This window comes from Dipodomys spectabilis, unplaced genomic scaffold, assembly GCF_019054845.1.
Source record: "Dipodomys spectabilis isolate Male_0828 unplaced genomic scaffold, ASM1905484v1 ptg000002l, whole genome shotgun sequence".
Lineage (NCBI taxonomy): Eukaryota > Metazoa > Chordata > Mammalia > Rodentia > Heteromyidae > Dipodomys > Dipodomys spectabilis.
The window spans coordinates 33,920,053-33,942,209 of NW_024870679.1; the positions used below are offsets into that span (position 1 = coordinate 33,920,053).

The following is a 22,157-nucleotide window of genomic DNA, read 5'->3' on the forward strand; positions in this document are numbered from 1 at the left end:
TATAAATTGAAACCATATAAACCATAGTTTAGAGCTTATAATATTCCAAGCCACAGCCTAAAAATAAGTCTTATAATACTGCAATAATAATTTGGGGAGATACAGCTCTCACTAATCCAAAATAGAATTAATACTAGCATGGTTCAAGATTTATGGTACTGTGCCATTACTGATAAGCAGATTTAAGGGAAAAGTTTAATAAAGCAGCCTAAAAGAAATGATTATATTTGAAGCACACTGTTAATAAATCATGACTGTTTTAGTTACCAACTTATTTATTTGTATAGATCAAGTGTATATTAAAGTTTAAACTCTTGATAAGGTAAAATGTTTTGTCTGATTCATTTTTTAACAAATAACAGAAATATCATTATTATTTTTTAACAAATAACAACAGAAATTTCATTATTAGGTTCTAATATTAGTAGCAATTGACTTCTAATAGTAGCTTTTAATATTAGATTCCACTATTAGATTCCAATAATTACTAATAGATTCCCACATCAACAGAATGTTAGCCTATAGGGGAGAGATACATAGTGGTATGGTATATATACAGAGAGAATGTGTATGCAGCTATTTTTTTAGTACAAATACTTCTTGGTTTCCTGGGGAAATTTTATGTAATAGAGCTATTATCCTATGCCATTTTTGCACTTGTTCAGAAGGAATCCTACTGATAAAACATGGGTAGCGTGTGTATGTACCATTGTACTTTGTGCAAAGCATTTTCTTTCAATCCCAGAAAAGGAGGCCATTCTCATCATGACATACACACAGGAGCTGCTTGCCAGCCTTCATCTGATGATAGGACTGGAACTAGCTTATTCTCCTTTAGTTATATAACCACCCAATATATATTCTTGTTACATGCCTTTTTTTTTAAGAAGTACTGCTCAGAAGTATTTTAAAACAGGATTCATGATAATATTCTATCAAGTCCGTGGTGGAGCTAATGGATATAAAGAACAATAGCTAACTCATTTTTCCTCTTTTACTTTGGTCCGGTTAATTTTTTTCACAAACCCAGGAGGAAGTGTGAAAAAGGGGAAAAAGTTCCTGAATGTAAGCTGTTGAGTTCGTTAGGATTGATTTGATTTGTGTTTGCATGATAAAATGTGGATAATATATTTTAAGAACAGGAAAGTGATCTGGAATGTGGTCAGTGTTTGTCTGGTTACAAGCATGAAGTTTCTAGTCTTTATTTTTTTCCAGATAAATATGTTCACATATGCTCATGCATATTTTTCTTACATACATTCTTTTCTTATCATATTGAAATATGATAAAATAGTACACTTAAGCAATTAAAACCTAGTTATAAGGCTTAAGTAGTATTGGTTAGTATTTTCTGAATTTTCAGTTTCCATCTATTTTTCTAGCTTGGTTTCTTTGCCAATGAGATAGGATAATAATTTTTCTGACAGGTCTGTGCAATTCAAATTTTTGAGAAGTGGCCAGAATTCAACACAGATTTCCTTTCTTTATCCATACCATTTCTCCAGTTCTTCTTCTGTGCTTGCTTTCCTACCCAGATATAACTCCTAGTTATCGTTAAAAAGCAGCTGAGGGCTGCAAAATTCTTTTTGGCACACGAAAGCAGTTAAATCTTTATCAAAATTTTAATGTCATAATGGTTTAGCCTCTTCATGAATCTAAAAATTAATCTGCACCTTTAAAGTTAGAATTAAAACTGAAAGCAATTCTTCTCTATAACAAAGGACAAAGGGAACAGAAACATGCAGAAACATTAAAGAGGTACTTTGATTACACAGCAAAATTAAGGGGATGTCCTGACAGCTGTTTCATTAATTTCAAGAGTCTCCTGACTATTTTTTTTCTTAAATGACTCACCCTGGGAGCAACTTTAATCTGCAGAAATATAAAGAAGACAACCTATTGATACTGCATTGTGGTGGGGGGTATGAAGACCAAAAAAAGAATTGTGGCTGGGAGCCATTGGCTCATTGCCTATAATCCCAGCTACTGAGGAGGCCGAGATCTGAGGATTGAGGTTTGAAGCCAGATGGGACAATAAAGTTTGTAAGACTCTTTTCTCGAATTAAACACCAAAAACAAAACAAAACAAAAGCCAGAAATGGAGCTGTGCCTCAAGTGGTAGAGTGCTAGCCTTGAGCACAAAAGCCCAGGGACAGTGCCCAGGCTCTAAGTTCAAGCTTCACAACTGGTTCAAACAACAACAACAACAAAACTAACAAAACAAAAAACCAAAAACAACAGAGAATTACATATAATACATTCAAATTCTTTCTCAATGGAGTATGTCTATTGTTTTAATTTCAGTTGTTTAGCTGCTAAATTTCTGTAATAGATAAAAAATTAAAATGATTAAAAGTAGCAACTGGATTAACGTAAGAAAGCTGAGGCCATAAATGTTGAAAATCTATTATTACAGAAAACAATTAAAGTTCGGCATTTAATTCAGTTATTTCTCATGCCACATACTTCATACAATCTGTAGATACTTTATAGAGTAAGGTGAATCTTATTTTTTGCATCATATATAACCACTTACACAGATAAATGGATAAGAAGTTCTATGTTGCTGAGTGGAAGGATTGCTGAGCAGACACTAATCCCAAAAGCTAGTGAGGACATTTGTAGATTGAATATTTATGATTTTGATTACCATGAATAATCATAAAGAAGTAAGTTCTAATTTTGCTGAGACATAAAGTATACATATGTATGTCTTTATAAATATTTGTATATTTTCATAAGTATATGTCTGCACACATGTGAGCAGCAGTGTTCTTTTTTTTTTAATGGTCTTTTTTTTTTTTTTTTGCTTATGCGGTGCTGAGGAATCGAACCCAGGGCCTCAGGCATGCAAGGCAAGCGCTCTACCACTGAGCCACCTTCCCAGCCCCAGCATTGTTCTTATCTCATGGCATCCACTGTGCTTGTGAAATTCTTATTGCTATTTAGTTGAAGAAACTATATGACAGTGGCAATAGCAATTGGCATTTTGGCAAGGTCTTGGGACAGATCCCTTATGAACACAAAGATCTAGTTAGTTTAGTAATTGACATGTGATTAGTAAAGAACATTACCATAAATTTATAAAATGTGATCAAAATAATGTATTCAAAATAATTTTCCCTGGCAGTGTGGTGGTTCATGCTTGTAATCTCAGTATTCATGAGTAGGAGGGCAGCACAGTTTATATAGCAAAGCCTTGCATTAAGTAAGCAAACAAATGAACAAAACAACCTGTTACTACCACCAACCAAAGCCATTAAATGATAATTTGCCAGAGTACTTTCATTAAAATTATTTTTCAGCATGTCTTTTGAAAAAAAAAATAGGTATTACAAAAGTAGGTATGTGCTGAGCTAAGGTATAAATGCTTGTGGCTTCATGGGTTCCATCTGTAAGTTTAGTGGAATGCCCAAGTAATTTCTCAATCTACATTTCATTGTAATGGTGATGAAGCATTCATAGGGACATGAAAATTATTTTAGTAATTTTGCCACTGTCTATGGGGATTTGTGTGTATTTACAAACTGAAGGCTTTTTTTTTCAGAATTAGAAAGGTAAGCAAATCATTCTTGACAGATATGTAGCCATTAATAAGTGTAATAAAATCAATAGAAATTATAGACATGAGTTGTCTGAAGTGCAACATAGATCTTGCTTTGTTTTCAGCTGGAAAAAATGGCATTAAGTAACCCTTTGCACAAAGTTTAATAAATGCATATGAAATGTTGGTATGATCTGATCCCAAGACATTTAGTAAGGTTCAGTGAGAAGGAAGATTAGCAATTTAAACATAGTTCAGGTATAAACATTGCTACATAAATTTCTCATAGCTGGTGAGATGAGTATCAATTGTATTTTTTTTAAACCAATATAACTGGCAGCGAGACCATGCTCTTCCAGGCAAAATTCTATGAAACAATTATATAACACACACATTTTTATGAATCTAGGCTCCCTTTCCCTGATATTGTTTAATTTATATGAATATCTGGTTTTATAAGCCAGTAAGTGATAGATTTTATGTTATAATATTATAGCAATAATTTTTTAAAGGAGAGATGACCAATTTCTCCACTGTTGAAGAGACGACACTACATTAGTAACCAGCTACCCTTGAATGAGGAGCTTAAGGAAAGGTTATTGATTTCTACCCCAGTCCTGTTTGTCTCTGGGGCTGCAGCAGCCTGATTGAGTGATTTCTTTTAGGTCCCTAATCTGAGAAAATGCCGGTGGATCTGACAAAGCACAAAGTAATTACTAGCATTTATTTACCTCAGCTAAGAGATCACTATACCTGTGGTATATAGGGAATAACGAGGATTGCATGTTGTCTAATTAAGATATTCTACTTATGCACTGTTTATTTTCCATTTCATAATAGCTACTTCTCTAGATTTTTTTTAAAAAATGATGATGTAAGATAATAATGACTACTGAGGAACTTAATCAACTATCATGAGCCACGTTCTATGATAATGTCAAGTTTTACAAATACATGAGAAAGCAACATCATATAGAAACAAAAGAGCATAGGTCTGAGTAACAATCCGAGTAGGGTTTAAATTCAATTTACTACTATGCCAGGTCCAGGGGATCTAACAGTAAACCAGTAAAAGTGCAGGTGAGATTCCTCAGTTTCCTCATTTATTCCACAGCAATGAATATGTTTTATAGGTTTTGTTTCTGAGTTACAAGACAAAAAAAATCATGTTTAAAATATCTCCTGACACTAAGAATGCGTAGATTTTCAATAATCCCTAGACTGTTTTTACCTGTCAGTGGAAATATTTATTTATTCTGTTAATCATCTGGTAATAAAAATAATAGTTTGAAATGACTTGTTTTTTTCTTTAGTGTTGTATTTCTCTCTGATAACACAAAATTTTGAGACAATAGCTTTGCTCAGTTACAATAGAACACATCCAGAGAAAGCACATGGAACCATTAATTACGTTCTAGAAAGTTGCCTTGAGTGCTTTTTGGAAAGGCAGGAAAAAAATGATGAATGGATAAATGAATAAATCAATAAATAAAAACAAATAGAAAATATTAATAATTTTATAGCTTAGTAGCTGACTTATACATCAAATATTCTAGATTATGCATACTATTCTGGGCAATTAATATAAGCATCAATCAAAGAAAATATTAAATCTTTATACTAAGATTGCTATTTGTTAGAATTAAAGAAAAGCTTAAGAGTTCCAAAAAATTATAATTTACTTTTTTAATTACAAAAAGCTTATATAAAAGAAGGCCTTCATAGTATATATATATATATATATATATACATATATACATATATATGTATATATACTATGAATACTATATATATATGAAACATTTGAGTTGGTATATAATAACTATGTTAAAATGAGAACTATTCAAAATAAATAAAATCTAGAAGAGTCTTCTCTTTCCTTTCACTAAGTATTCACAATGTAAATACTTTATCAAGTGCCCAGACTTTCCTATCTTTATTCATAAATAATTATATCTAATTAGTTAACAGAAATTAGTTTCAAGAAAAGAGCTCCTACCTGCTACTTGCAGGAAGCAAGAATTGACAAGCAGAGAGAATGATACTAGGATCTGATTTTAGCTCCTTAACTGCTCTCTGGAAAGGGTATCACTTACCCAGATATGTGCTTAACGCTTAACTTCTCAAAGGTGAAAACATTAATTTAGATTGCTTGGGAAGCTTTACTCACTCTTTGTAGGAAACCTCAGTGTAAACTGTCACAACATTTAACTTGAGATGGCTAGAATTATCACTCAGGGTACTTATGAATATTAGAGACAACTACATAATTTCCTCAAGAAAACGGTCACTTTTGTTAACTGGTAATTGTTATAATTGATGTCACCTTACATTGTAGTGCAATTCTTATAGATAGCAAGCATTTAGTTACTGGACAAATATCTCAAATGCCCAAGACACTCATTTTATTATTTTAAGTAGTAAAAGTGTTGTAATAGATTTGTATTACAACTAATTTTTAGCCTATCTTTTCTGGCAAGAAGGGTTCACAGGAAATGTGTTCTCCATCATGTGAGATATTTGCAATGGATAGGAAAGCCAAAGAACAGTCAATTTCAGAGAACTCATAGTGTGTGTGTGTGTGTGTGTGTGTGTGTGTATGTGTGTGTGTGTGTGTGTGTATGTGTGTGTGTGTGTGTGTGTGTGTGTGTGTGTGTGTGTGTGTTGGTCTTGAACTCAGTGCCTGGGTGCTGTCCCTGAGCTTTATTGCTCAAGGCTAGTACTCTACTACTTGAGCTACAGTTCCACTTCGGGGCATTTTTGGTGCTCAGTTGGAGATAACAGTTTCACAGACTTTAAATCCTAGATCCTCAGGTCTCAACCTCCTGAGTAGCTAAGATTACAGGTGTGAGCCAGAAGCGTCCAGCAAGAGAGCACGTACTTTAAGAAAGATTGTGTAGGGGCTGGGAAGGTGGCTCAGTGGTAGAGCGCTTGCCTTGCATGCTCAAGGCCCTGGGTTCGATTCCTCAGCACCATATAAGCAAAAAGAAAAAAAGCTGGAAGTGGCGCTGTGGCTCAAGTGGTAGAGCGCTAGCCTTGAGCTGAAGAGCTGAGGGACAGCGCCCAGGCCCAGAGTTCAGGCCCCACGACTGGACCCCCCAAAAAAAAAAGAAAAAAAGAAAGATTGTGTAGTACATGAGGAAAATTAAGCAAATCAAAATCAAAACTCTGCAGGAGAGGCAGGTGCCAGTGACTCTGGGGACAGTGCCCATGCCCTCAGTTCAAGCCCCAAGCCAAGGAAAAAACTACCAAAAAAAAAAATCCCTAGAAATATAGTTGGGTCCAAAGGACAGAAGCTTCGATTGGAATCTGAGAGAGAGAGCAGACCCTGACACTTTTGAGAAATATATTTTGCTATGTATTTTGAATATCTGTAATTTTTCTTCTTTATTCCATGCCAGGCTGAGTATTACATATATTTTAAAGCCCTAAATGGATACTTTTTGAATCATAATGTCTTCTGACATAGGGAGTATTTGTCTTCTCTCGTTCTTTTCTTCATTTCTCTACCTTTTCTCCTCCTCTACCTCTTCTTCTTCCTACTTCTTTATGTAGGACATAAAATATTGCTAGTAATTCATTAATCATTGTGAACTACTTTACTATGGCATATACTTGCAATCATCCTTGATTTACAATTTAATAGTCTCCAAAAAGAAAGCCTGTAGGTCATCTCTGTGTTCAAAAGAGGGGAGTGGTTGAAAAATCCCTGAATACAGGGATTATTCCTATTAAAGAACATTTTATAGCTATATTTATGGATAAGCAACTCATTCTCCAAGGTATCCAAAACTACATCAGAAAATTAATACAGCAATGTACATGTCCCTAATTTATTACTGAAGAATAATTTAGACATTGAGCCACACCATTTTGGGTATATTGTGATTTTTTTTCAGATACTGCCCACATCTGTATTAGTATGTAGATTGAAGAGTGAATAGGGCCCAAAACTAGGCAGAATAAGGGAATTTTCATTTCATATAATTTCAGATGATTCAGGAAGCAATAGCTTCCTTCATACCCAAATCTCTTTAATCTGCTCACTGGGTTTTGAAAGTTTGTTATTTTGAAACTAGTTTTATTTCTATTGAATTCCCAAGCCTTCTAGGAGAGGTATCTACCAAAGTAACATTTTATCTATTTCGTATTGCTGATAAGTTCTAAGAAAATTTCTTTTGTTAGGAAACAGGATGAGAGCCTTGGGCACCTGCCATCTGAGGGGCCATGAAAGACAGATCGTATTAAAGTAGGGCCTCACGTAAAATGGTCATGGGGTGGCATTTGGAGCCAACTTGTACTGGCTTACAGGAGCCATTTATATCCAAGTTGTTCCAATTTTGATTCCAATGCTATGCATTTGCTACTGTGAAATTGGCTATAGTGAGACTAATTATATTGCTGACATTAGCAAATACCCAAAGTAAATTTCTCTTGGAGAAAAAGTTTTCAGCTCTCCACTGCCAAGTCATAGGAGGCTGAGGAAAGGTGAAATGATATTCAAAGTTTCTGGTTTAGTTAGGTTTCTTGATTTGCTTTGTTTCATTTAAGTGATATCGAATGGCGAAGAAGATGCAGTTATAAGCATCTCATTGATTTTGTGATTCTACCTAGAGTCAAAATCCAACTCTTTTGAGTTAAGGGAGACTTATAGAGTTATTAGAGACAAATTTGACAATAAAACATGATTTTTTGAAATTTTATGATATTCCTTGGGGATAAGAATTTGTTTATTTATTTTACTATAAAGAGAATGTGTTTGGAGGTTACTATTGTCATTCTGTTGACTTTATTTTTCATTTTTTTCACATAAACTTTCTAGGCTTATCACTGTATTAATATGTAGACATAATGACATATTGTATGAAAATAATTCATTAGTTTCCATTAAGATATAACTAAGAAAGAAAGCATGTAGAATAAGCATTCTCACATTTTTGTGATGAAAATAAGCATATATTTCATTGACAATGAAATATTGTTCTTTCTTTCTTTGTTCTTTCCTTTTTTTCTGGTTGGCTGTGGGGCTTGAACTTAGGGCCTTGGTGCTGTCCCTGAGCTTTTTCACTCAAGGTTAATGCCCTACCACTTTGAGCCACAGCTTCACGTCTGGTGTTCTGGTGGTTAATTGGAGATAAGAGTCTCATGGACTTTTTTCTGCCTGGGCTGGCTTCGAGCTGCAATCTTTAGATCACAGCCTCCTGAGTAGCTAGGATTATAGGTATGAGCAACCGTTGACTGCCTGAAACATCCTCTTATAGGATAATCCCATTAATTATGCCTACATTTTTATTAAACGTATGTTAACTTGCTACTTTTCCATTAACTTAGGAAGAATAGCAATTGCTGGCTGAGCCACAACTTGGTTTTCATCTTGTATTTCTGTATTATATTTGCCATAAAGAAAGTAAACTGGAAAAGCAGTTAAAAGCACCAACCATTTAATTTCCATTCTAGTTTAGGTTTTGATGACTTTTCCAAAGAAATCAGTTGAAATCTACTAATAATGTTCAGCTCTATTCTAAAAATGTATCATCAAGAGAAGTCAAGACTACCTCTGAAAGAGTAAAGCATAAACATGTTAACACAAAAGAAAGAAAAACAAAGAATAAAAAAAATGTAAGAAAAATGACTTGTAAAGCAACAGAAAAAGCCATGTATCTGTTCAATCCAAAAAGCAATGCTCAATTCAAATAGCAGGAACCTGATAACTGGTCTTACAAAAATACATTTAGCAGCTAAGAATTCAGGCTTTACATTATTTACCCTGGTACATTTTGGACTCATGAGAGTCTATAATAATCAGGGTTGTATGTATAGCCTAAATACATTAAGTGAACAAACAACATTAATTGGCTTTGGTATGCTGACACATGTAGGGCAGTCCATACTTACTTTCTGAAGAGGTAGTTCTTGATGATCAAATTTAGACTTAGTCTGCAAGTTTAAAGTCATGCTTCTGCCTGCATGCATTGCTGAAATACCTCCATAGGGCAGCATGCCAAGGTTAACTGTGTTGTGTTTGTAAGCAGCATTCTGAGTAGAGGAAATAATCATGTGACAGGATGTGAACACATGCTCAACAAACTGATCATTACATGAACATGTTTAAATTTATAACATTTAACTTTAAGCGGGCAAACAGTAACTCTCTTTTAAAAACATGCAATTGATCAGACAAAAGCATACGGTAAACAGTGTTAGTTATGCACATAATGAGTACCATCCAAAACTACAGAGAACACAGAAAGCAAAGAAGATACATTCTGCTTTACACTTAGTGCTAACTCTGACACGTGAAATCTCTCCCTGATATATCAGGATAGTAGTGACTCTGGACAAGGATTGCTCATCTGTAGTAGTCTATTAAGTTTTAAAGTTCAAACAATGAGATTTTAAATGAAATGTGTCAGCTACAGAGCTCACTGCTTCTTTTACATTGTGAGACCATCACATACGAGAGACAAACATTACCATCTAATTCTGCCTGAAGTGTATGCACTGCAACATTCAAGGCAAAATTATATATTTTCTTGCTGAATCGGTAGATAGAAACACAGCAAGTCAGAAAAACAGTTGATCAAAAAACTCATTCAATTTGGTCCAAATTGGCTTGACTGAATTGCCTTATTTATTCAGTTATATCCATCAAAAATTTGCATGTGGATCAGAATTTACGGATTTACTATTAAGAAGTACACTTTAAATCAAGAGAGTTTCATATACTATTAAATCAATTCTATTTGTGGATTGCTAAGGTTGTTTATCATGTTAAGCATCTCATCTACACGACAGAGTATTTACATTTTGGCTCCTCTTTAGCATCTACATCTAAAATTGTTATCTGTGAATGAGGTAGGTTTTTTTTTCCTATTTCACTGAAAATTTAAAGTATTTTAAAGCCCTATCCTAAAGGCTTTAACCTCAATGGAAATGTGCTCATTGGTAATATTAACTTTTAAAAGTATTTCTCTTGTTGTCAAACAAAAATTCTTGAGTGAATACTATTGAGTACTAACAGCAGGCAGCTACTTTATTTTGAGAGCATTATTTGCAAAGTAATGATTTTTACCATCAAAGTCTCATTGAGCTGTGCTGAAAGATTATTATGCTGCTGCCGATGTGCTTGTCTACCAATCATACTTGTTATGGATTCATGATTACTTCAAACAGATACGTGTCATTGTCACCATGCCCAGAGTGAAAAAGACACTAAACATCTTGATTTTGTACTTGGATGCGTTCTTGGGGATTAGGTTATTCCAGTTTAGTGTTCTTTTGGCCCTTATACTAGAGTAGCTGCCTCAGATATGTGGGTTCACATTTTAAATTCTGTCGCAGCATGTTTTGTGGTTAAATTAAAGGAGAAAGAAACCCCTTTCCACTATGATACCTGGAGCTGCCTCTCCAAAGCTCTCTTACCAATATTACATTGGACTGTCAAGATTATCCCACGTCTAAACCTCTAGGCAGTTGTCTTTTCTATCTATCCCAAACATCTTGCAGCTGCTAGTATAGCTGTTTGATTTGCAGGGGTCTAATGACTCATTTTCAGTGGGAAAGGAACATACCATGTCTCTCCAGCTGTTGTACTTTGGGCAGGGTTTCAAAGAGCACAGTTATATCAAAACCAATTTTATGTAATAAATCTGTGCTTTGGAACAGATTCATCTTGTTGAATAGCTGGGAAATTTAAAATAAGACATAGCCTGAATTGCTTAGTGACTCAATTGAAAGAGAGGGGTAATCTTTTACTTGGAGAAAACAAAAGGAAGAGCTTCTGATAACTTGAAATAATATGCTAAAGTGGCAGAATAATCAGAGGATATATAGAGAACAGTAAAAAGAAGGTGTCATTACAGCAACAAAGACCACACATGAATTCACTTTTAATCATCTGGGCAGGCAGGGCCTCCAGACTTTTGTTGATTCAAGTTCCCATCCCAGACTCCATCCCCTTTCCCCATGCCATTTGTGCTCTATTTAGAGGAGTCATTGACTTCTCAGTAGCATGGCTCTGGGGAGATAAATGAACCATTTTATCTAAGATATCAGTAAATAAATGATGATACCAGATGCTTAGACCTTTAGCTTTTCATTTTCATGCTTTGCTTCCACTCACTCTTCTGTTGCCTCAATTACTAGTCAATGCACATATGCTCCAAAAAAGCTTCTTATAACCCTTCTAGACTAGTTTATCTTGCCCTGTTAACATATGGTTGTGTCTATACAAGGCCAGAGTTCCCAAACTGTACTGTATTATTTATCCCCAAATATGTTTGCCCTCCAAGTTATCTGTCTATATGGAGGGTATAACTTGAGGTAAGACGTGGTAACAACCAAGCAGGTGTCTCCCTGAGAGCCAGTCATGAGGCTTTGATGAAGTTCCCTTCAATAGGACTGAGCACACCTATTTGAAACAGACATTCTGATGAAATATTTTGTAAGGCAGAACCAATTTCCACATTGAGAAACTAACACCCACAACCACATTTATCACTTCATTCTTTCCCTCAATATCATTTTCTTGTCATGTAGACATGACCTACACATACTATACTTACAAAGAGAGCAAACCTGAAAACACAAAGTTGAATATTAAAAAAAAATTCCTGATATATGCAGTGACCTATACTGTTAGCAGGACACCAAAGAAAGTAATAATCTTTTGAGTAAAAATTTCAGAAACACATTATCCAGATCCTCAATTTACACATCGCATGTAAATCTTGAGAATGAGAGGACAAAAGTCTCCATTTTCACCTACAAAAACAGAAAAGATCTTAAAAATTCAACTGTGAGAGCAGAACGCACAAAAGCCCTCTATGCCAAAGCCACAAAGTACATTGAAAGGTCACGGGGAGTTAATGGTTGTTCTCAACAAATGAAACTCCAGATTTCTTGTAGAGAGATCTGAACTGGCAACAAAAACGTATCTCTACCCTTTATATTTTTTCTTTTTCAACTCTACAATCACTGTTCAGTCTATATTTTATCATGAGCCATTTTTTTTTTACTAGATTAGGACTAATTTAAGATTATTTTCTATTTTTTTGGTTACCATGTACACTCTAATCTGTACATTTGCTGTCTTTGTAAAACATTGGCTGTTTTTGATGTCTATAGCATGATTTGAACATAAACATTTACTTCTGTATTAAAACAATATTCTAAATGGTAGGGTTTTTATTAAATGAAACTGTGTGGGAAGGCATTTAATCTCTGCTTATTTTATTTTTCTGTTTCTTGCTGGGAAGATTATTGCTCATTAGAAGTAATAACTTTAGTAGTCCCATAGAAATGACTATGTGCAAATTTTTATAAACAAATTAGGCCTGGATTTAATATAAGTGAGTCGGTGCAGCAAAGGGCAAAATATTTTTTTTTATAGATTCAATAAAAATCATACTCTAGGTCACTAGAGAACCGTTTTGTGTTTTAGGAGAAGCATTTTGCCTTGCCTTAATGCCTAGACAGCAATTGAAGCGCCATCTCAGATAATAAGAGTAAATACTTTCTTACTAACAATATTTGGGTTAGATCTGATATCTGATTCACTGGCACATTACAGATTCTCAGAAAGTAGTATGCGGCATTCTTGGAAAATCTATCATGATCAATTTCCCCCACAATATCAAGATCCAAAGTGCTGACCCTCTATCCATTCATGTCGTTCATGCTTGACGACACGTGCTTAGAAATGCCAATAAAGGGAAAACGAAAGGCAGGAGGGATATTCTTACAGAGAAAGGCCAAACATACCCTGTCTAACCTTCTAGCTTCTATATGTCTAAGCAGCTGTTGTCTCCAGTCTGCAGGCATTTTACCACAGCTCTCCTCCCCTTTCACAGGAGTAGGCCTCGTCTTTAAATCACTGTTATCTGATGGCTTGTCACCATAGTTACCCAAGTTATAGTCAGACGGTATTTTTTCCAAAAGAGCTGCCATGGTAGGCCTAGCTGAAACTGGCCTGGTCTGGGAGGCCCCGTAACTCTCTGTACTGTAGCTTCTGGCAGACAGCGGCCTCCTCTGGGTAAGGTTTTTTACTGGAAAACTTCCCGCCTGCGCTTTCACTTCTTGGTACGAAGGGTGCTCGTCTTCGTACCTGCCATTCCTCTTCAGGAACTGGGACTCAGTCACGGATACGCTGCTTTGGCGATCCAGCCCTCCCCTATAGGCAGGTCGGCCGTACCTCTCGCTGGGAGGCAGCTCGTGGGGCTCACTGACCCTGCGGAACATGGCCATCTCCGTGGAGCTGGCCAGGGAGTCGGCTCTTCTCAAGAAGCCCGCCCGGGCTCCTTGGCTGGCAAACTGGGCATTCACCACGGCATCCTCATTCACCGACGGCTGGGAGAAGGAAAACATTTGCTCCATGGGGGGGTAGCCCCGGTAGGCTCTGGGACTAACCAGATCTTTGGCGAGGTTCTTGCCGGGCTGCTGCACGTACTCCGCGTTGTGCTGGAACGGGGGAGGTATCCTCTTCTCGGCTTTGACTTCCACGGCTCCTTGAGGATTGAAGCTTTGGTCGAACTGATACACCTTTTTGGTCATGGAGGCCTTTTGTTGTTGGGGCCCTTTACTACTTCCGTAAGTGAGCATCTCATCGTCCAGCATGGGAACCGACTGGCTTCGAGACATACTGGGCATCATGCCGTGCTCGGGTCCCAGCAGTTTGTCTGGCCTGTCGTGGCTTCCTAAGTGGTCACTGCCCGCAGCGTAGTTTTCTAACGGTATGTTGTAAACCTTGTAGGTACCAATGTCAATCTCATCGATACTCTGTGACTTCTTGAATTTACTGGACTTTATATCCTTCATGAGAGGGGAAAGCCTTTCTGTGCTTTTGCTAATGGCAATAACACCTTTAGATGAATCTGGGCGGCAGTGGATTTGGGAAAAGACATTCCCAAGACTCCTGCTGGGGTTGGAATCGTGATACTCCCACGGCACTCCTGGCGAAAACGGCCCAGGTAGCTCAGTAGGCTCTTTGATATGGTCTTTCCTTTCGGGCAAGGGGCTGGTAGTGGGGGTTGTCTCTAATTTGGAAGGAAAAGCGGTCCTGTCTTCAAACGGGCTAGGGGTTCGGGTCCAATTCTGCCAAGGATTGGAAGGAGGCACTTCTGTTTCTGGCGTGTGTCTGTGTGTAGATTGCTCAAGTTCCAGGGGGACACCAACAATCCTGTCCTGCCTGATCAGAGGCCTGCGTCCGTGGGAAGGCGCGTTGTTTCTCGACTTGGAACCTAAGAGAGGGTTGTTGGCATTCTCCGCTGTGGTTTCCTCAGCCACAAACCCTGTGTTATCGTAATGTGAGCCATCAGTCCAGTTGTCAGTGAAAGCATCACTCATTGGCAGCCGGTCAGGACGCTGGGGTAGATTTCCTGGAGGAACGGCCTCCCGCTGGCTGAGTAATGGCTTAGCATCAAGAGGCTGTGGGAAAGATTGGGCAATCCTGTCAACACAAGGGGAAGAAGACACGTGAACACGAGGAAGAGACGGTCTGTGGCAGAATGAGAACAAGCAGCAAAGAAGGCCGCTTGACTCATCTTCCCTAACTTAACACTGAGTTTTATATTCCTCCACCACACCCATATTCACTCCCGTACCTCACTTTTTATTTCTTCTTAGTAATAATGATCTTCTAGCATATTGTGAAATTAGCTTAGGGAGTACATCTACTGTATATCATTTCATGCTTTTGGAGCGAATGAAAATTGATGAGAACAGAAATCTTTCTCTCTCAGGTTCAGCAGAGTGCCTGGCACATAGTTGATATTAAACACATATTTGCTGAACGAATGATTGAATGACTGACCATCATAAGCCTTCAGTATTCCATTTGGAACCTAACAGACAAGTCATTAGAATCACCTGGTTTCAAATAGTCATCCCTGGAGATTCTGATTCAGTATTTCCAAACTATTACTTGAGAGCACTTTACAAAAATGCTTAGTATTTCTAATAAATCCAAATTGTCTTCTAATTTGGTCATGCTTTGAAGGGACTATATCCCACACAGACTCAAATATCTTTTTTCTAGAATGTAAATTATATTATGACTTTAGATCATTGGCATGTTTATCCCAAGGACCATCTCCAACATAGCTCTAGTATTTGCTAATTTTGAATGCTTATTCCAAACCATTTGCACACTAAAAACAATATCTATAGCTATCCTTGTCTATATCTATATTTTTTGTTAGTGAGGGCAAGATTTTATATGCTTCTGTGAATTGGAAAAAAAGAACATTTCAAAGAAATCTTCCAAAATTACCTAAATTTGCCTCAGTTCACATAATGAATTTATAAATTTAAAGAGTTCCGATAAATCAAATGGGCATTGATGATTAGTGATAATTGAATTATTAAAGAAGACATTGTCAAGAGGGGTGATATATTCAGTAAAATATGAATAACACTTATTCACTACTTATATCCTAGGATGGTTTTTATTTGCTCCTTGGGGTTTAAGATGGTTGTATATTACAACTACCAAAGGTAGGAACTGGTAGAAGACAAATGCCATCTTGTTCATTCTGTTTTTCTTTTTTTTTTTCTCCCTCTCTCTTTCTGTTTTGTAATGCTCTGCACTTTTTCTTTTTCTTGGGGCTTGAATTCTGGGCCTGGGCACTGTCCCTCAGCGATTCAGCTCAAGGTGAGCACTCTACCACTTGAGCCACAGAGCCACTTCTGGTTTTCTGGTAGTTAATTAGAGATAAGAAACTTTCCTGCCCAGGCTGGCTTTGAACCACAATCCTCAAATCTCAGCCTCCTGAGTAGCTATGATTACAGGCGTGAGCCACCAGTGCCTGGCTCTCTGCACTTCTTGATTTTTGCATCTGTACCACGGTATTTGAAAAGATGAATGAATACTTCTCCAGACATCCTAAGTTCAGCTGATGACAAAATAATGTTGATATGTTGATGATGATAATAAATAAGACCACAACATTAAGACTGTATATTTACTTTGTGCCAGGCATGTAAGTGTTTCACATGCATGTTAGATGGTGAAATGTCCACATCTCTCTTAAACATGTACTGATTAAACAGAAATTTTCACTTTAAAAGTCCTATTCCTAACATGTCATCCTGTTAATAGCTGGCCATCACTCCCTTAATCAATGGCATCATCGTGCACGGTGAATTCATTTGCTCTAGGTAGTCTCCAGGGGAACTTCATTTGCTTACCTGCCCTTCTGTCTTCTATGCCACTCGTGCTGAATACAATTCCAAATTAAGAAGATTCCATTTTTTAAAAAAAGTTGCAGAACACAGTATTTTGGGAAGAGGAAAGTGGGAATTCTAAACACACCTGTTACCCCACAAAGAATTATGAACGGCATCTTTAGCTGTTGTCTGCAAGGACCCCACTTTAACCCGGGTGTTAGAGGATCCCGAGGAAGCCTGGGAAGGCGAGTAGTCTGAGTAAGTGCCTGAGGAAACACTGTTATTCAGACAGTGAGTTTTGTCAACTTCAGACTCATCAGTTGATTCTGAAATTTAAAGGGGAGACATGTCATGATGCCATGAACACTGACAATTACAAGCAGATAAGTATGAAAAACGGATTCCATACTGGCTAGTGTTACAAATATATATATATATATATGTAAGTATTCTGATACACTAGGGCACATCATAAAATTACAACCGGTGGTTCATCATGCACATGCATTTGCAGCGTATTTTTCACATCAGCTTCACAATGTTACCTTTTTTGTCCTTCCCTAGCAGAACAAGTTTGGGTGGGTACAGAGGGGTCTCAGCTAATGAAGGGTGAAGTTCCCCAATCCTCATTTCATTAGCTGGATGAACAAAAGAATCCTGAGAGATATAATAATACAGGACAAGGAAAGTAAACATTTAAACAGCGGTTAACCAAGATGGCAATATCTTTATTTGGTTCAGACTCAAAGATGTGATTGGAAGATGTAATTTACCCTGGGGCATCAGGGAAAATGAACCATATATATTTCTAAGTAACACACTAGTTTTTTTTCCCCAATGCGAGTCCATTTATTTATTAGACTTAAAAAAAAGTTGTTTATATGCTTGGCACTGTGCAAAGAACTGTGGAGGTCCCAAAGAAAGATAAAATGTGGCTCTCTGGAAATCTATAACATCATTCAGAGATGAAGTAGAACTCATCTTAATAGAGCACTGAATTGTGAGAAGCCCTCTGTGAATAGTGTGATTCATAATGGTCTATACACAGAATTCCAAGTAATGAACTCAGAGTTCTAAGTGCAATCATATCATTGACTATATATATGTATTCCCCTTGCCACATTAATGAGCTACCAGCCCTATGCAACCTGTGCTTTCTGCCATTCTTCCTATTGGTCCTTCCAGTTTCCTAATGATTGTTCCTACAGTTTCCTGGTGATTGTCTTCTCAATTATTTAGTTCTAGCATGACTTTTTCCTAAGGTTTCTAGTTTTCTTATGACCAGTGAAGCCTGTTAGGTCTTTATTCGATAGCCATCCACCTAGTGAAGGTGGTACAGAATGTAACTTCAGAGTGCCAAGTGAACGAACCTATTAAACAAAACAAAAACTATTTTTTTTTGCTGGTCTTGGGGCTTGAACTCTGTGCATGGGAACTGTCCCTTAGCTCCATTTGCTCAAGGCTAGCACTCTACTAGTTGAGCTACAGTATGACTTTCAGCTTTTTCTGTGATTAATTGGAGATAAGAATCTCACTGATTTTCCTGCCCAGATTCTCAGATCTCAGCCTTCTGAGTAGCTTGGATTAGAGGCATGAGCCACCAATGCCTGGGATATTATTATTATTATTACTATTATTATTATTATTTACATTAGCAGTGCTTGAATTCAGGGCCTTGCACTTAGTAGGCAGGTGCTGTATGCAATTTGAGTCATGCTCCCTGTAGAACAAAAAGTCATGAATTTTGAACTTGTATAATTCAATTCATTCTTCCCAGTTAACCAGGCAGTAGAAGAACATTAGGGAAGACAAAATGCTAAATTCTCATTTTCTTTTTTTTTTTTTTTTTTAATTCTCATTTTCTTTTAACACAAAAATGTCTTGTCTTCGCTCATAAGTAATTTACGTGTGACAGCTACCTGAATGTCTCTCTTTTAGTTTTATGCTAATTCAAGTTCCAAGGAGAATTTATGTTTGTTTCCTCGTAAATGTCTTGTCAGTTTGGAACACTAACCTAACATACATAGAAGTATTTTGTTTAAATCAGAGAAATAGTATCATTGGCCAAAAGTATCAGAAATTCAAAAGGAGAAGAAGTAATTGATTAAAACTCTTAGTGAAAAGTTTATATATCTCCAAGATTACAGGCTCAGGTTGAGGGGTAATGTAGGAAAATATATATAGTACATTTCCTTAATTCTTTATCACCTTTTATCTTTTGGATTTTTTAAAGAAGGGGTTAGGTTTGTATGAAAATATTTGAAGGGTGGAGTGCTGGATGAGAATATTAAAAGAGGTGACACTAATTAAGATACCCTGTCTTCATAAATTGCTCTGTTGAATGGCAACTCCTTTATACAACTACTTAAAGAAAATAAAAGTATATTAAAAATTTCAATCTGAAAATTATTTTTTTTTAAAACAAGCCACCAGGCACCAGTGGCTCACACCTGTAATCCTCGCTACTCAGGAGGCTGAGATCTGAGAATTGCAGTTTAAAGCTAGCCCAGGCAGGAAAGTCTGTGTGACTCTTATCTCCATTAAACTACCAGAAAACCAGAAATGTTGCTGTAGCTCTAGTGGTAGAGTGCTTGCTTTGAGCTGTAGAGCTAAAGACAGCACCCAGGCCCAGAGTTCAAGCCCTACTACTGACAAAAAAAAAAAATCAGTATAACATGACAGATCTTTTAGTCCAATTGTTTTGTTGTCTAGATGTAGATTTCTGGAGCTATTTCAGGCTGAGAGTCTCTGTTAATAAAACAACAATCCTGCATGGAAGTAGCATCTGGACCTAGTCTATCTTCCTTATATTGTGCTATGTCTTGGTGAGGGAACATGAGGAACCCAAAATGTAGAATCAGTCTTGAAGAGAGATCAGAGAGAGACTGGCTTGATGAATATCCTGAGGCTGAAGAGATAAACCAGGGTTTTTTCATAGACTTTGAAAATAATGTTGAAGTTTAATATGAGGCACTTATGATAAAGTTTCAAGGTGACATAATAGAGAATAAAAGCCTTTAGAGACATAAGTCATCTTTCTCCTGCTTCACCTATCCTAATCCTAATTAGGATCTTGTTATTATAGTAAATTTATTTATCAGGTAGACTTTCATGATCACACAGCTATTTTGAGATTGAACTGTGCTTGCCTGACATTTAAATATAAAGTATATATGTGGGTACCTGCTAAGTATTTTTGCTTCCCCTTTTACATTGTAGTAATATCTTAGTGAAATACAAACCTGCTTATAGCATATGTGCAATATTTTAGAAAATAAAAAAGGACAATAATATTTGTTTTACAGGCGAAAAACGAATACTTAAATTTACTTCCTTAGCTATGCAGGCACAATCTATTTTTCCAGGGCAGACACCTCTGCTTTCTCTGCTTAACTTTACTAGAGTCTTTTCTTCTTCTGCAACACTTTCCCCTCATTATCACTTTGAATTCAAGGCCTTCTGTTTCCTAAGCAGGCACGCTATACCATTTGAGCCATGCTCCCAGAAAAAACAAAGCCATGAATTTATAACTTGTAGAATTCAAATCATTCTTCAATCTCAATCTTTTTTATGCATTTCAGCACTAATAAGGCATCAAATTCTTGACCACACGTTTTCCTATATATTCATTGGTCACTTGTATGTTATGTTCATCTAGCTAGGCTTATATTATTTGAGGACTAAGGTCACATTTTTAATTTCTTTTTCATTTTTCTCTCACAGTGTTTAGCACAGTGCAATACATAGTTGGTGATCAATGAACGCAACAAATTGATGCTTTGAAATGCAGATCTGTAAAAGAGTTTTATCAATCTAGATTTTAGAGAAGTAATATGAATTTACAGGCATACTCATACCAATTATGTTTTTAGTGATGATAAAAGATGGTAACTAAGTTAGTTGAAGAATTGATGGGAGAGTAGAGGTGGCATAAATGTAGTTGAATTCTTTTCAGACCACTCAAATCAGTGAAGATGGACTTCTGACTTATTCTGAAATATAGGATTTAGACTTTGCACATCTAGATTCCATAAACCTCTATGTTTCTGTCATCCCCCTATTTTGGTGTTAATAGTCATGTTTTCTACAAAGAGACTACCCAACACACACACACAAATGTAAAATTTTTTCTCTATACCTAAGTAGGAAGTTCACTGAAAATTGCCAAATGAAATATCCTCAGAGCTTTTTCTAACAACTGATAAAATAAAAATTTGGAGCATCCAAAATAATACCACTGATGGAACACATTTACTGTCTAGGCCAAGGTAGGGGACAAGCTATTCAATCTGTGTGTACTAGAACTTTTGGAGGTGTAGTAATGATTTTTAGGCTATGAGGGTATCATGCATCTTTGAATTATCAAACACAACCCTCATAATTTGAAGGCATAGAAAGATCATTTATATTTTAGGAAGAAATGCACTTATCAAGGAAGATATATTGTGTTCTTAAAAACGTACCATTTAGAATTCCAAAAAATCCAAACCACACTAGCAATTACCAATAACCTTCAAATACCTCCACTGTAATCTCCTTGGGTGCTACCGGCCACTTGTGTTCAAATTTTTCTTTCACAGTTTGCTCCGTGTTAGCAGTTGGGTTTGAATTCTCAACACGCACTCCATGGCTTGGCTTACCCACCAGATTTTGAACAGATTTTACCATATTCTTTAAATCCTCTGGGTAAGGAGTTGGATATCGTTTTAGGTTTATTTCAACCTAGAAGTTTGTAAAAAGAAATTTAACATAAAAAAAAAATCACTTCAGCAAGCATGTTTAGAAAGCTACTCCATCTTATGTGCAGAAGTATAACCAAATGCAATACAGTGAGTGTTGAGCTGGCTGAAAAACTGCTACTGAGTAGAACACTATGTGTTCTCCTGCTTAGTATCATGGGACTTCACCCCATCACTTCCCACACTTCTAGATTATGAATAAGTTTTGGAATATATCATCTCCAAATGGCTACCTATTCGTTGGATGGTTAAAATAGCTTTAGGTCAAGTTATTAATCTCTGAAAATTTTAGTCAATTTATTATCCAGTGCTTTCATCCTTCCCTATTTTAATTATTTATAAATCATAATTTTGATATTAAGAATATCCTTGGAGAATAAATTCAGGTAATGGGAAAAAGAGCTACAAATAGAGTTGTACAATGAAAGAATGTAGAACTGGCCTAACTGTTACCCAAATATGAATTAGCCTAAATACTTAATTGCATGTTTCATCAAAAGTAGAATGATCTAATTGATATTAATATGTAAGAAAAATGATCTGGAAGGCTTTTATATTTGGTTTTAGCTTTAATAAAATAACATGCTTCTTGGGTAATATCTTTTAGCTAAAGGAAACAAAAAAATGAGGCTATTTTTCTAAGGTATTGTAGGTAAATGTACGAAGTTTAGTTTGTGTTTGTTTAGCTATTTCCATTTTTGATTCACTGT

General features: G+C 36.3%; 1 protein-coding gene and 1 long non-coding RNA gene across 2 annotated transcripts in view; one reads left to right on the top strand and one right to left on the bottom strand.

The window, feature by feature from the left end:
• LOC122106848 overlaps positions 1–22,157 on the top strand; it is a 105,109-nt gene that overhangs the window by 58,690 nt on the left and 24,262 nt on the right. The gene's annotated exons all lie outside the window — the stretch shown is intronic.
• The window catches only part of Lrrc7 (leucine rich repeat containing 7), a 294,553-nt gene that overhangs the window by 54,447 nt on the left and 217,949 nt on the right, over positions 1–22,157 (bottom strand). Inside the window, exons 16-20 of the mRNA XM_042678371.1 lie at positions 21,230–21,430; positions 17,254–17,365; positions 16,854–17,034; positions 13,307–14,990; positions 9,440–9,580 (exon numbers count right to left, since the gene is read on the bottom strand). Coding sequence (XP_042534305.1) covers positions 9,440–9,580; positions 13,307–14,990; positions 16,854–17,034; positions 17,254–17,365; positions 21,230–21,430 — 2,319 coding nt within the window. The remainder of the gene's footprint in view (positions 1–9,439; positions 9,581–13,306; positions 14,991–16,853; positions 17,035–17,253; positions 17,366–21,229; positions 21,431–22,157) is intronic.